Source organism: Myotis myotis, unplaced genomic scaffold (assembly GCF_014108235.1).
Source record: "Myotis myotis isolate mMyoMyo1 unplaced genomic scaffold, mMyoMyo1.p scaffold_m19_p_4, whole genome shotgun sequence".
NCBI classification, from domain to species: Eukaryota; Metazoa; Chordata; class Mammalia; order Chiroptera; family Vespertilionidae; genus Myotis; species Myotis myotis.
Window position 1 is genome coordinate 100,722,337 of NW_023416346.1, and position 14,606 is coordinate 100,736,942.

The 14,606-nt window shown below is 33.9% G+C and overlaps 1 protein-coding gene and 1 non-coding gene across 2 annotated transcripts in view; both read right to left on the reverse strand.

Annotated features, from left to right (window-relative positions):
* Positions 1–14,606, reverse strand: part of HDX (highly divergent homeobox) — a 145,022-nt gene that overhangs the window by 16,791 nt on the left and 113,625 nt on the right. Inside the window, exons 7-8 of the mRNA XM_036305208.1 lie at positions 6,518–6,594; positions 3,303–3,386 (exon numbers count right to left, since the gene is read on the reverse strand). Coding sequence (XP_036161101.1) covers positions 3,303–3,386; positions 6,518–6,594 — 161 coding nt within the window. The remainder of the gene's footprint in view (positions 1–3,302; positions 3,387–6,517; positions 6,595–14,606) is intronic.
* LOC118654908 lies at positions 5,606–5,735 on the reverse strand. Its single transcript, XR_004967151.1, has one exon. It is a non-coding gene; the product is annotated as a small nucleolar RNA SNORA11 (small nucleolar RNA).

The window sequence follows — 14,606 nt, forward strand, 5'->3', positions numbered from 1 at the left end:
TGTTTCAAAGTACACAGCAAGACCTTTAACAGCATTTTTTCAAAATTTTCATAAAATACATTAAAATAAGTTAATTCTATGGGCATTTTTATTTTTTAATATATTTTTTTTTTATTGATTTCAGAGAGGAAGGAAGAGGGAGAGAGAGATAGAAACATCAATGATGAGAGAGAATCATTGATTGGCTGTCTCCTGCACGCCCCCTACTGGGGATCAAGCCCACAACCCGGACATGTGCCCTGACCGGGAATTGAACTGTTACCTCCTGGTTCATAGGTCAGTGCTCAATCACTGAGCCACACTATCCGGGCTGGGCATTCTTATTGTTTCAGATGAACGGACACAGTTGTATTAATCACATTCAATATATGAACATGTTTATTACATCAATTTCATCAGCTCAGTTTAGAACTTATTTTACTTAGTAAAACTGCTTCCTTTTCAGACCATTTAATATCAAGTTAATCATCTGCAAATGGTGATTCAAGTTAAATTCCTTATCCAAAGGCACTCTACAGCAATCAAATTTACAAGCATTAAAATAAAGTTCAACATGCTCCTGTCATAATACATTTGATTAATTCTAAATTTTGGGGTTTTTAGTATTCATTGTCAGAACTATAGTATGAGTAAAGTGCTGACCAGGAAGTCTTTTTGAATACAGGAGATATCGATCATCATTATCTTAGTGTCTCCAATGAATATACAGTCCTTTTAAGCGGCATTTATAGTCCATTAAAAAATTAAAAACAGTAATTCACATTTGCAAAAGTCATGAAACATCTATTGATATGCAGATCTCTAATTTCTAATGTGAACATTGCTCTTCCTCAGTATTTATGCAATGTTTGATAAACATAAACAACTTTAAGATAATATTGCAGACATTTTTTCTTAGAGCTGCATTTTGCAAGTCTATTAAAAACTTCCAAGACTAGAAGCAGTAATGATGTGTACTTTAGAGATTTTCCTAAGTAAATGGAGTGTTTGTGAGAAGAACTAGTAAGGTAACATCAGCCACTGACTTTCAGAAAACAATATCTAGCTCATTTGTATCATTAAAATCTTCTCCAAGATGATTGTAGGGAACATTCAAGGTGTTATTTTATGATATAGTACTCATGCCTCAGGGATCACTAATTTGTCTCATAAGCATTTGGGTTAGTTAGAACTCCTAGCAATATGGATTTTTAGGAATATATTTCAATCAGAAACTCCAGTACACCCAAACTGAGCATTAATAGTTACACAGTAACAATTATCAAATGCACATCAGAAATATTCATTCATTCTGCTGCAATGAATCCCAAGAATAATGGGAGACTGTTTAATTTAGTGTAGGAAAAAGTTATTATGATCCAGCTTCTTGTCTTAATTGATTTCATAGAAACGAGTACTTGCATAATAGTATTAAAAATATTTCCAACGATACTTTAATGTATTCACTCACTCAGGAACTAGTTATTGGACACCTATGTGCTAAACACTAGACCAGATAACACATAGATAAATACATCTCTTCTTTCAAGAAGCTTTTAAAAGGAATTATACTTAAGAAACTTACAAAGTGATTTTGATTCCAAAACAAGAAGTACTAATGTGTATGCAAATAAAATGCAAATATGCTCTGAAGAAAGATTAAATTCCCAAACTGATGAGGCTGTTTTAAATCAACATCCTGAAATCAGCGATGAGAACTGTTACATGAGGTTTCACTTACCCTTACTTTAAGGTAACAAATTCACAGATGAAGTGAACTGAAATGTTTTTAATATTGATTATAAAAATATATATTTCTATACAGGGGCTGATGTTGAGAGTTAAAGAAATTTATGTAGGATCGTGATGTGTTATAAAAGTTATCCTTAATAGGGTAGTGAATGGCCCCTTGTTCCCACAGCATTTACCACAATGGAAAACCCTGGATCATTAAATGTCTTTTAGAGTTCAATGAAAATGTTAAATAAGATTTCTGGACTGGACACACTGCCTTGCCCTGGCCTTTAGCTCCAAAATTTCTCAAGTCTCTTGGAAGGAACACCAGAGGGGAAAGCTCCTAGAAAGAATCCTCAGAGTTCTGGACACAACCCTATCTGAACTGCTTGAAAGTGTTAAGAGGAGCACACTTAACAGCTGTGCGAACCAGACATCTTTCTGTAGTTTCCATAACCCGTGCCAAGCAGTGGCTTGCATAGCCATTTTAATCCTGTTCCAGGTATTTAGAAATATATGATCATGTAGGAGAGATTAGAATGCTCTCTAGTACTTCAGAACTGAAAACTTTATAATTTTGTTAGTTGGAAATACAGTTTAAATACAGGATTGTATTGTGCTTTTTGACCACTTAGAAAACAAATTTCAAAAGATAATTTCCTTCTGTGTTTACACTATTTAATATTTTAAAATCTGACAGGTTATGCACATTTGGAAAACAAAATCTGTTGAATGACATAACTTTGAATTATAGTAAAAGTGAAAAAAATTTGAGAAAATGACAGCTGTTGTCTTTTTCTGATTAGAGTTATGTTATTTTCTGTTAATATCTAAGTACTAGTCTCTGTTTTGAACTCTTATGATATTTCAATAAAATAATTTTGTGTATGGAAAAATTATTGTGTGACCAAAATTTCAGAAGACCCCAAAGTTAACTTGTAAGATGTGATACTGATTAACAAAGGGAAAACAATTATACATATATGCAGAAAATGTATTAACATATGGACTGATAGCTTAATTCAAAATTGAATAAAAACAATTCTGTATGTGATGTCAAAATAAGTCTTTCAATTTAGTAACAAGTGATATTCAGAAAGGGTAATTTCTATTTATATTCATTTGGTATTTGCATTAGGGATTGTTTTTAAACTTCTCCTAAAAGAGATATATTATTGTATGTTTTAAAAATGGTCTTCAGAAGTTATAATTTAAGATGAAATTAGCAAAGAAAAAATCTGGAAAAAATCCCTTTTATTACCACTTAAAAATGAACATTAAGTTTTAAAAAAGCATTGCCATAAATTTCACATTAATCATCACTATGCACAGCATCACCTTGTACCTCATCAATACCTACTCCTATTGAGAAAACCTTGTGCTTATAACTATAGCCACTGAGCCAGCCAGTATTAATTAAAATGACCTGCAGCCTGACTGATATCGAAGTTATCTGAGAGAGTCAGTGTGGAGCCCAGCATGTTTAACTTATCAAGTGGAAGTGAAATAGACCAATACATAAGTACTGTAGAAGTCTGCCTCATCTAATACCTTCTCTTAATGAATTCACAATTTGAAATTACTTTTACCTTATAATCCAAGAAAGAATTCACTTGTTCTACTTCAGAATTACTTATCATGTCACTTTCTTCATCGTCAATAATTTCTATTTTCTGTAACACAGAGAAGTTTTCATAAATATAGATTTTATCATCATCACTACACTCAACAATGTATAGAGTGTATACATTCAATGTTCAGCTTTAGCTAAGAGATTATCTAGTCTAGGATATCCAGAATAAACACAGGTCGTCTAGTGTTAACACCCAGTGTTGAGTCTAAGCACCTTCCCTCGATCTTCAATTGATTACTGCTTAGTAAATAGAAAATGACTGAAGGGAGGATAAGGGGGAAATTTATAATAGTGTCAACAATACATAAATTTAATTTAATTTAAAAAGAAATTACTGCTATACTACTTAAAATAGAAAAACAAAACAAAACAAACAAACAAAAAACCCTTTCACAATATCCCTTAAAAAACAGGCATTCAAATTCTGCTTAAATAGTGCCCTCCAGTGACAGGGAAGTGTTTTCCTATAAGGGTAGTGTATCTAAAGGTAACCATACTTAATTGGTTTAAATATTTTTTAAGTCCTCACACATCTCTGCAATTTCTAATGTAAAATTTCAACATAAGACATGAATTGCAAAGTCAAATACATTTTTTAAACAATTCACTTATTTACTTCACTCCATTAGCTAGACAATTGAAAGCAGACATGTATGATGTAATGATCAAAATAGCATGGTTATGTGTTTCCTTCACTGGACAGTAAGAAGGAAGAGTGAGAGAGATGCTAAACTGCCCTTAGTTTTAGAGTTAAGGTACAGAATAGTTTGTACAGTATCTTGTACACAGAAGGCACTCATTAAATATCTGTCAAAAGAATAAATAAAACAACTTAGCACTAATGAAAAGAATGATCAATAAGCTTCAACCCTGGGGCAAAGCAAGTTCTCTAATCCTGGAACATTTTTCCAAAAGCAAAACCAAAACATAAAACCAGCTCTAATTTTTACTTTTGCATATGAAAAACAGAGTTAAGGAAAAACAATTTTAAATGTTTAAGCCCAGCCAACCCAAAAGAATTTTTTAATAGAAAAAAGTTAAGCTAGAATTAGTCACTGGGCAGTCTTTTTAGAAGGAGCACATTAATAGCAACATATTGTAGGCAGAATTTGAAAACAAGTTCCTACCCAGCAAAATATATATATATATATATATATATATATATATATATATATATATATATATATATATATATATATACATATATAGATTAAAAGTCACAAACAATCTTGGAATGATCATATTTGACATATTTTCTATGAGAGTACAATACCATAACAGGGGTTGTGACCTGTAGGCTTCTGAGTCAGGAGGACAGCTGCAATTAAATTGCTTTCTAACGCTGCCTGGAGATGAATCTAATGTTTTGTTTTTGATTATAATCACTATAAACTCAGGAGTTAATTCTGTCAGCTCTCAGCAGACCTCTGATTTGATCATTTTTTTATGTTATTTTTAAGATTCTCAATATATTTTGATTGGTTCTGGAATAAAGTAGCTAAGTAATCTAGGGAGGAAGGCACCAAAGGCCACTGTATAGATTTGTGCATATAAATAGATCTTATATGTCTTTGTGACTTGGTATGCATGAATAATTGGGGACACTCCAAAGCTACAGGCAGAGCATATCAACCTTTGAAAGTCTGGACTTTCGTCTCTGAAAATCAATTGCTCTTGAAAACTTAAGTGCCTAAGTGACTGTGGGTCACCCCATGCCATTTCTTCATTCATTATCTTCAAATGTCTGCTGCAGGGGAGATCCAGTTCAGAGAAATTCAGGATAAAATGAGTATGTCTTTAGGGGAAAAGAGGTTCAATATGTAACTTGTATAATGTAGCTCAAATCTGGAGCAGAGAAGATTATTACTTGGTGTGATTTAAGAATACTAGCACAATTAATAATCGTGGGAAACAGTTATAACTACCTATATAATAAAAACATGATTCTGTCTCAAAATAAAAACTTGTTTTCCTATGCTCCCATTGAATGTAGTGTTAGAAGGGTGGAACATCAACTTAAGTCAGTACTAAAATCAACAAAATGCAATCCTAAACAATATTGTGCATGTAGAAAACACACATATTGTTGATGTTTAATAAAAAAGAACAAAACTGTATTTTATGTGCTTAACTTTTATTAAGGAGGTGTGGCAAGATTACAGTGTTTGATAAACAATGTTTGCAATTAAAGCCAGGGTAAATCTTGAAGTTACAGTCATTTTGTAACAGAAAACCCATTATAGGGACCATATTTTTTTCGCATGTAGGGTGCTTATTCATAGTAAGGCCACAGGTTTTGTTCTCCTTGTCACAATGACCCCAAATTCCTGTTGACTCTGTTGTGAACTAAAGAACCATTTCCTCAGGCCCTCTGCTCTGAGCATGCCCCATAGGGGCCATTTTTAAAAAGTTGCAGTTAGGCACAAAACACTTATTCAAAAGCAAAAGCAAAGCACAATGACATTTGCCTTTATGTCTGACTTTAATACCATCTTGATATCTGTATTACTTGAAAGACTCAGAATATAAACAGATATTGCTAATAGAGCTCCTTAGAGGACAGCTCTATATACCAATAATGCTTATATTTGTACAAAACCCAGTTTAATCCACACATAGCTTGTCTCTGCCTGCTATTCAATTGCTTAATACTGTTTTTCCTCCATTGATGCAATTTTTAAGCTAACTAAGAGTCCAATTAAGTAGAAAGAAGAAAAGATTCCAAGCACACTATATAAGATAGATATGGTCTGAACAGAGACCTTGGAGTAAGGAATCCTTGGATACAAGTGCCAGAATCAACAAAGGCTTCCTTCATAATCTCAGGCTAAACTCTATTTTAATTCTGCCATCTACGAAATGAGAAGAAATCTGCTTTATGCTAAATGTGTTGAAGAAAATAACTTGTTATGTATAAAATATCCTATGTGTAGTAAGCATTAGATTTTTATATTTGCAATCTCTTAAATTGAAAAATCTCGGGTTAAATTGACAGTGCTTTAAATTTCATTTATTAAACTGTCAACGATATAGAATTCCCTGGTAACGGTTCTGTTTTAGTTTCTAAAGTGGAGTTATACCTTAATTTGAAAATACTAATATCATCACCAACTAGGAGCATATCCTTGAAATCCATCATGTAATGAGAAAATAATTTCAAAATGTACATACCACATTATCTTCGGATACTGCATGGTGGTCCTCCTCCTTATCAGCCCTTGTCTCATTAGGAACAACTTCATTGGACTCTTCCATAGACAAAAAGGCCATGATTTCATTTTACATTCCTCAAAACTTTATTGAGAATGCTTTAGTCAAGATCAATTAAATAATCTATTTTAAAAGACACATATGGCAAATTCACTTCATACATGCTTTGTTGAGCCACTCTACTTCTTAAATGTGGATAGGTAAAAATACAAAGATGGTCACCATTGTGTTATTTATAACTGAAAAAAATGGAAGCAACCTACATGCTTAACCATGAGAATTGGAGAAGTCATGTTGGGCCTAACCCTACAATAAAAGCAATGAAGCTACTGAAAATGAAGTAGAAAAATAGTTGATAATTAATAAAATATTCATGATATATTGGAAAGTGAATAAATAAAAGTGACAAAATCTACTATGTAGGTACACTAAAAAATGTGCACATATTCCTGGAGAAAGAAAACTAACACTATTTACATAAAAACATTGCCATTATTATTTCTGGATAAAATTACAGGCAATTTTTATTTTTCTTCCTTTTGTCTAATTTTACTTATTTTTTTCCATTTTCTCTTTCATAATTAAACATTTTTAAATGAACATGCATTACTCATTGCAATAAGAGAAAAGTGATAATTTTCAAATACATGATATGATATAAAGCTATAAATATAGCATGTTTCCAATTTTTTTTAAAAAGCAGGTGTTTGTGAATGCGCGCGCGCACACACACACACACACACACACACACACACACTATTGTACATATGTAGAGAAAACACTGTCAAAAACTTCCCACACCTCCATTTTTAAAATGGTTATCACTGAGGCGTAGGGTTATTTCCAAAATTCTTATTGTATTTTCCAATGTTTCCTATAATGAAAATATATTATTTTTATGATCAAAATTCAGTATTTTTAAAAAAATGAGAAATAAAAGAAAAATTAATCCAGAGAAACCAGTCTATAAAAGGTTCTCTGTGTTGAGGTAGAGGAAGTGGTTCGTTCATAGCATAGGATATCTACAATATAACCGCCTGTTTTAGATTACCCCTAACTCTACTTCTTAGGAAAACAGGGAAGCAATGTTTCTCTCTGTTCTTCCTGCACAGCCATATTATGGAGATTATTTGCATAAATACTAGTGGAAGTCTTTAGCCCCTTTGTGACTGACATTTTATTTCGCCATATAAAGCAGAACAATAATATTTATCAGCCCTTGAGGTTTTTCCAAATCCATTCCTTTCCATGGAAAGACATATAGGTGTGCTCTGTATGAACATGGGGATGATTAGGAGGAAAATATGGTTGATCTAGGAACTCACGTATGAATACATAGATAATTAGTGTTTAAGCATCCAGGGAAATTTTACTGGAGTTTTAATGCAAAGTTCAATTTATTTTTTAAATATATTTTTATTGAGTTTAAAGAGAGGTTTGGGGTGGGAGAGAGAAATAGAAACATCAGTGAAAGAGAAACATCAGTTGGCTGCCTCCTGTATGCCCTCTACTGGGGATTGAGCCCTCAACCTGCTGACCAGAATCCTGGTTCATGGGCCGATGCTCAACCACTAAGCCACACCTGCTGGGCTATTTTTTAAAAATAAAATAATGGTTCCTAGACAGAAGAAGCTACTGTCTATTTGTTATTTAGAGATTTCAAATCACAGACTTTTCAATTCCTACATAATCGGCAACTAAATGAAATGAAGGGAAGGAAAATTGTCATCAAGTTTAGTTTCATAGCTGGTATTAGTACTGAACCCTCAGAATAGGGGTTATTTTGTTCATCAACAACGTCATTACTGGAATCACTTGCTCATAATTTTGTACACAGTTCTGCTTTACCAGAAACATGCTCATGGTTAATTATAAGATGTAAACAAAAACTGTTTTGAGGATCCCTAAAATAAAAAGTTGTGAAGTGATACAGCTGTATAAGGCATGTTTTCTTTAACTTACAGATAGCTTCTACGTTAGCGAAAGCTTGAAAGTTAAACATTGCCAATGTTTCTGGTTATTGCCCCCCAAAATCAGCCTTGCCAATTGGAAACTAAACAAGTAAAGTGGAATTATTAATCAGTTTTCACTAGAGAGCATTCTACGTGGTGTCCATAGTAACTATATGTAGATTTATTTTTCATGTGCACACCCACATAATAGATAAAGCTAAAAAAAGGTTTCGTTATGAAATTTAACATTATAGATATTCATTTTCCCATACTTTAAACAATTTGCTTCTCAAAGTAGTAGAAATCTTGAAAATTGCTCAACCATGAATATATTTGATGGACACAGAACTTGAAATTAAGAAACTGAGTCATCTATTACTTCTGTAACATTTGCAGTTAGGTGAGGGATAAAGCCAGGTAGCTAGGATTTTTATTGTTGTTGTTGTTGTTTGTTTTTAATCAATATCAACCACAACTTCTCTTTCCTACATACAGGAAAAGAAAATGGAATAAGTGAAGGAGAGGTAAAAGGTGAAAGTTAGAGGTAAGTCAGAAGTTCTTTATCAGGGAAGTACCTATTCTATCAGAAGCAAAATAATGAAATTGAAACTGCTGAAAGATCAACAGCATCTTTTGGTGACTTTGGCTAAACCTGCCTTTTACTGTATTTTGAAAATAATCTTTGTTTTTGCTTGTAGAAATTTTTTCTAGAAACTTTTTTTCATCCTCACCTGAGGATATGTTTATTGATATTTTGAAAGAGGGAGAGAGAGAGAGAGAGAGAGAGAGAGAGAGAGAGAGAGAGAGAGAGAGAAGAGAAACATCTATAAATTGCCTCCTGTAAGCACCCCAATCAGGTATCAAACCTGAAACCTAGGAATGTGACCCAACGAGGAATGACACTCCAACCAACTGGGCCACCTGGCCAGGGCTTTTAGTGTGATTTTTAATTGATTTTAACAGGTAAAATGTAAGACCTGATTTAAAAACACTTTTCTTTTCTTCTTGGACATTTGGAAGACTATCAATGGCCATATTATAAAGGACCCTGAATTTCAAGTTGTTACATTTTTTAAATCGTATGGTCAGGTACTCTTTATTCTGTCTCTCTATAACTATAATGTCATGCAGTTAATGAAAATCTCAAAGTAAACAAAAATTTAACTACATTTTCATAACTGGAAAATAATGTGTTTAGTGTATTTTAAAGGTATGATATTAGTCTAGGCCAGATGAATCAATTCACTTAATTATCATAAAAAGATCACCCAATTAAGTCACTCAGATTACTATTCTGCATCAGCAAAATGAGGAAGCAAATAGGACAGTATTTAAAAAGGACTCTTTTCAGTACTTGAACATTCTTTTATGATTTTATGGTGCAATTTCTGATCAAAATGAAAAGCTTACCATGCAGCTGTAAAAAAATAAACCACCAAGAGAAATTCTAGGCAATCTCACTTCCCATAAAGTATTTTTTGATTCATGCATTCAATTCTCTCTCCTTTTTCACATTAGATCTTGATTACTCTGCCAGCTCTCTAGAGAACACACTATTAAATGACAAAGGTTGCCAGTGTAGAAGCAGTGGTATATTAGCAACATTAAAATTTGCTCACTTTTTTTCCCATTATTTCCTTATTTTTTTAAAATTCCTTCTTGGATGGCAGGAAGTGGGAGATGGGAAATTAAACTCTCCTTAGGGGTTTATGTAATTTCATTTTATCATATTTATTTCCTCACAGCTTTCCCATCCACCCATAGAAACACACAGTCATTCTCTAAACATCTGTTTGTGAATCAGTGAAAATACTCAAGTACTCCCAGGCATAGTAAATACAACTATTAGGCAAAAATGGTTTAATGGACACCTAGATTAGAAATAAGGGGCTTGAAAATAATAATGGCTTCTCTTTTTTTTCTGATTCACAGTTTTTCCATACTCTAAATTCTCTGTTATGATCTTCATCAATATCTATAACAAATGTTGGTAAGAAAGAAAATACATGGCCCTCTCAATATTAACAGCTTTTATATCCCTTTCATTACTCAACCTACTGCAATCTTGTTGTCTATCTCATCCATGCAATTGCTTTTTCAAAGAATTCCTTAAACACCGAATCCAATGGCTTCTCATTCATTTTTTGTAAATTTTATTTTCCCCGCTTTATTGAGGTATAATTGGTATACAAAATTGCACATAATTAATGTATACAGTATATATATATACATACATATACATATTCCTGTTACTATCACTACAGTCTAGGAAATAAACATATTCATCAGCTTCAAAAAAGTCCTTGTTCCTTTTTTGGTGTTCAGAACACAACATGAATTATCCTCTTAAGTTTTTAAGTATACAATTCTTTATCGCTAACTATAGGCACTATGTTGTTCAGCAGATCTCTGGAACTTACTCCTCTTGTATAACTGTAACTTTATACCCCTTGAACAGCAACTTCCCATACCTCTCTACCCAATTCCCAGGTGCCACGATTCTATTGTCCACTTGTGTACCTTGGACCATTTTAGATACCTCATATGAGAGGAATTTCTATTCAACCTATATGAGATAGTTGAGAGAATAACCCCTCTTCCTCATGAAATCTCTCTCTTTCTTTGGTTTTATAAATAATATAATATCTTGATCCTTTTGTGCCTGAATGTTCTTTCAATGGCACCCTTTTATACTCCAGTTCCCAAATATAGATTGTTCTTAACACACAGTCCTTGTCTATCTTACTCTCTTGTTTTCCATTTTCTTACTTAACTATATTTTCTATATCTATGGTTAGATATTATTTTGGCCTCACGGTGGGTTACTCCCAGATATCTTCTCATGTTTCAATTCCTCTTCTGAGTTCCATACCCAAATTATTGAAGGGTATGCTGTACAGCTCCACATGGATGTCCTGCCATCATCTAAAATGCAACACATGCAAAACCGAATTCTGAATTTATCTTCACACATCATGCTATCCATTTAATGCAGTGCCAATAAAAATATTAAATGAATTATGGGGAGGGGACTTGTGGAAAGAAATTTTAAAGTTCATCTAGAAGAATCAGTGTGTTTTTGTTACAAGAGCTAAGAATAATGAGAGCCCTACAAAATATTTACAGATTTTATAAAGCCACAGTTATAAATAATCAGATCAATGTAACATAAGAAATTCAGAATTTGACCCACATGATATGTATGTACACATATATGAATGTGCATGTACATTTATATGTATACCAGAATCCCAGTGCATGAAAATTTGTGCACTCAGGGGTTCCCTCATCCTGGCCTGTGCCCTCTTGCAGTCCAGGACCCCTTGGGGGATGTCCACCTTCCTGCGTAGGCCCACTCCCTGGGGAGTGGACCTAAGCTGGCAGTCAGACATCCCTCTGGCATCCCAGGAGCCCTTGGGAGATGTCTGACTAATGGCCTAGGCCCGCTCCCCAGAGGAATGGGCCTAAGATGGCAGTCAGACATCCCTCTGACAGCCTGGAGCCCTCGGAGGAGCAGGCCTAAGCCATTAGTTGGACATCCTTAGTGCTGCCATGGAGGCAGGAGAGGCTCAGACCACTGCCACTGTGCTGGCCAGCCATGAGCTGGTTTCTGGCTGAGCGGCATTCCCCCTGTGGAAGCACACAGACCACCAGGGGGCAGCTTCTGCATTGAGCTTCTGCCCTCTGGTGGTCAGTGCACATTATAGCTACCGGTCATTCCTGGTCATTCTGCCATTAGGGTCAATTTGCATATTACCCTTTTATTATATAGGATTTATTATATAGGATATATACTAGCCTGACTACTATCATACTGTCTTTTATAAATATATATGCTTTACTTAAACTCACTAGGAAATGATTAATTGTTTAATAATTAGTATAGGAAGAATTTGTTAATCATTTGGAAAAATAAAATTGGGTATTTTCCTCACACGTTTTAAAGCAAAATAAATTCAAATGTAATAAGTATCAAGTTGTAAAAATGAAATCATAAAGATATAAGTAAATATAGAGGTATATTTACACAATTGTAGTACAAAGAAAGAATTTTTAATTATGACACCAAAGTCAGAAACCATAAAAGAAGGTATTGGTATATCTGACAATATAAAAATTAAAGTAAAACAATCCAAAGTCTATGGGACACAGTGAAAGCAGTCCTGAGAGGTAAATTCATAGCTCTACAGGCCTACGTCAAAAAACAAAACAAAACAAAACAAAAACCAAGAAAAATGGTAATAAATTATCTAACTCTAGAACTTAAAGAATTAGAGAGAAACCAGGAAAGCCCAGGGTGAATAGAAGGAAGGAGATAATAAAGATCAGAGCAGAAATAAATGACCAAAAAAAACAATATAAAGATCAATGAAACCAAGAGCAGGTTAACTGAAATGATAAACAAGAAGTATGAACCTCTAGCCAGGCTCATCAAGAAGCAAAGAGAGAGGACCCAAATAAACAAAATCAGAAATGAAAGAGGTAAATAACACAGACCACACAGAAATACGAAGAGTTGTAAAAAAATACTATGAACAACTCTATTCCAACAAACTAAGCAACCTGGAGGAAATAGACATAGTCCTAGAAAACTACAACCCTGCAAAACTCAATTGAGAATCAAAAGATCTGAATAGGCCAATAACTAAGGAGGAAATTGAAGCAGTCATCAAAAAACTTCCAGCAAGCAAAAGCCTGGGGCCAGATGGCTTCACAGGGAAATTTTACCAAACATTCAAAGAAGAATTAAAACCTATCCTTCTAAGGCTATTCTAAGAAATTAAAAAGGAAGGCATATTTCCAAGCTCTTTCTATGAAACCAGCATTACCCTAATCCCAAAACCAGATAAAGACACCACAAAGAAAGATAATTACAGGCCAATATCCCCGATGAACATAGATGCTAAAATCCTCAACAAAATGCAAGCAAATCGATCCAGCATTACATAGAAAGATCATACACCATGACCAAGTTGGATTTATTCCAGGGATGCAAGGATGGTACAATATCTGCAAATCAATAAACGTGATACATCACATAAACAAATTGAGAGACAAAAATCACATAATCTTATCAATCTATGCAGAAAAGGCATCTGACAAACCCAACACCCTTTCCTGATAAAAACTATTAGCAAAGTGGGAATAGAGGGACCATATCTCAACATAATAAAAGCCTTATATGACAAATCTACAGCCAACATCATACTCAATGGGCAAAACTAAAACCATTTCCCCTAAAAACAGGAAAAAGACAGGGATGCCTACTTTAACCATTCCTGGTCAACATAGTACTGGAAGTGCTAGCCATAGTGATCAGACAAGAAGAAGAAATAAAAAGCATCCAAATTGGAAAAGAAGAATCAAAACTGTCATTATTCACAGGTGACATGATACTGTACATAGAAAACCCCAAAGACTATCAAAAATCTACTAGACTTAATAAATAAATTTGGCAATGTAGCAGGATACAAAATTAACACCCAGAAATCTATGGCTTTTTTTTTCTAAAATATATTTTATTGATTTTTTACAGAGAGGAAGGGACAGAGATAGAGAGCTAGAAACATCGATCAGCTGCCTCCTGCACATCTCCTACTGGGGATGTGCCCGCAACCCAGGTACATGCCCTTGACCGGAATCGAACCTGGGACCTTTCAGTCCGCAGGCCGATGCTCTATCCACTGAGCCAAACCGGTTTCGGCATCTATGGCTTTTTTATACACAAATAATGAAATGTCAGAAAGAGAAACTAAAAAAAAAATCCCATTTATCACTACACCAAAAAAATTAAGATACCTAGGAATAAATTTAACCAAGGAGGTAAAGGACCTGTACTCAGAAAATTACAGGACACTGAAAAAAGAGATAGGGGAAAACATAAACAAATGGAAGAATATACCATGTTCATGGAATGGTAGAATCAACATCATTATAATGTCCATATTATCCAAAGCAATCTATAGATTCAATACAATCCCCATTAAAATACCAATAGCATACTTCAAAGACCTAGAACAAACTATCCAAAAATTCATATGGAATAAAAAATGACCCTGAATAGCTGCAGCAATCTTGAGAAAGAAGAACAAAGGAGG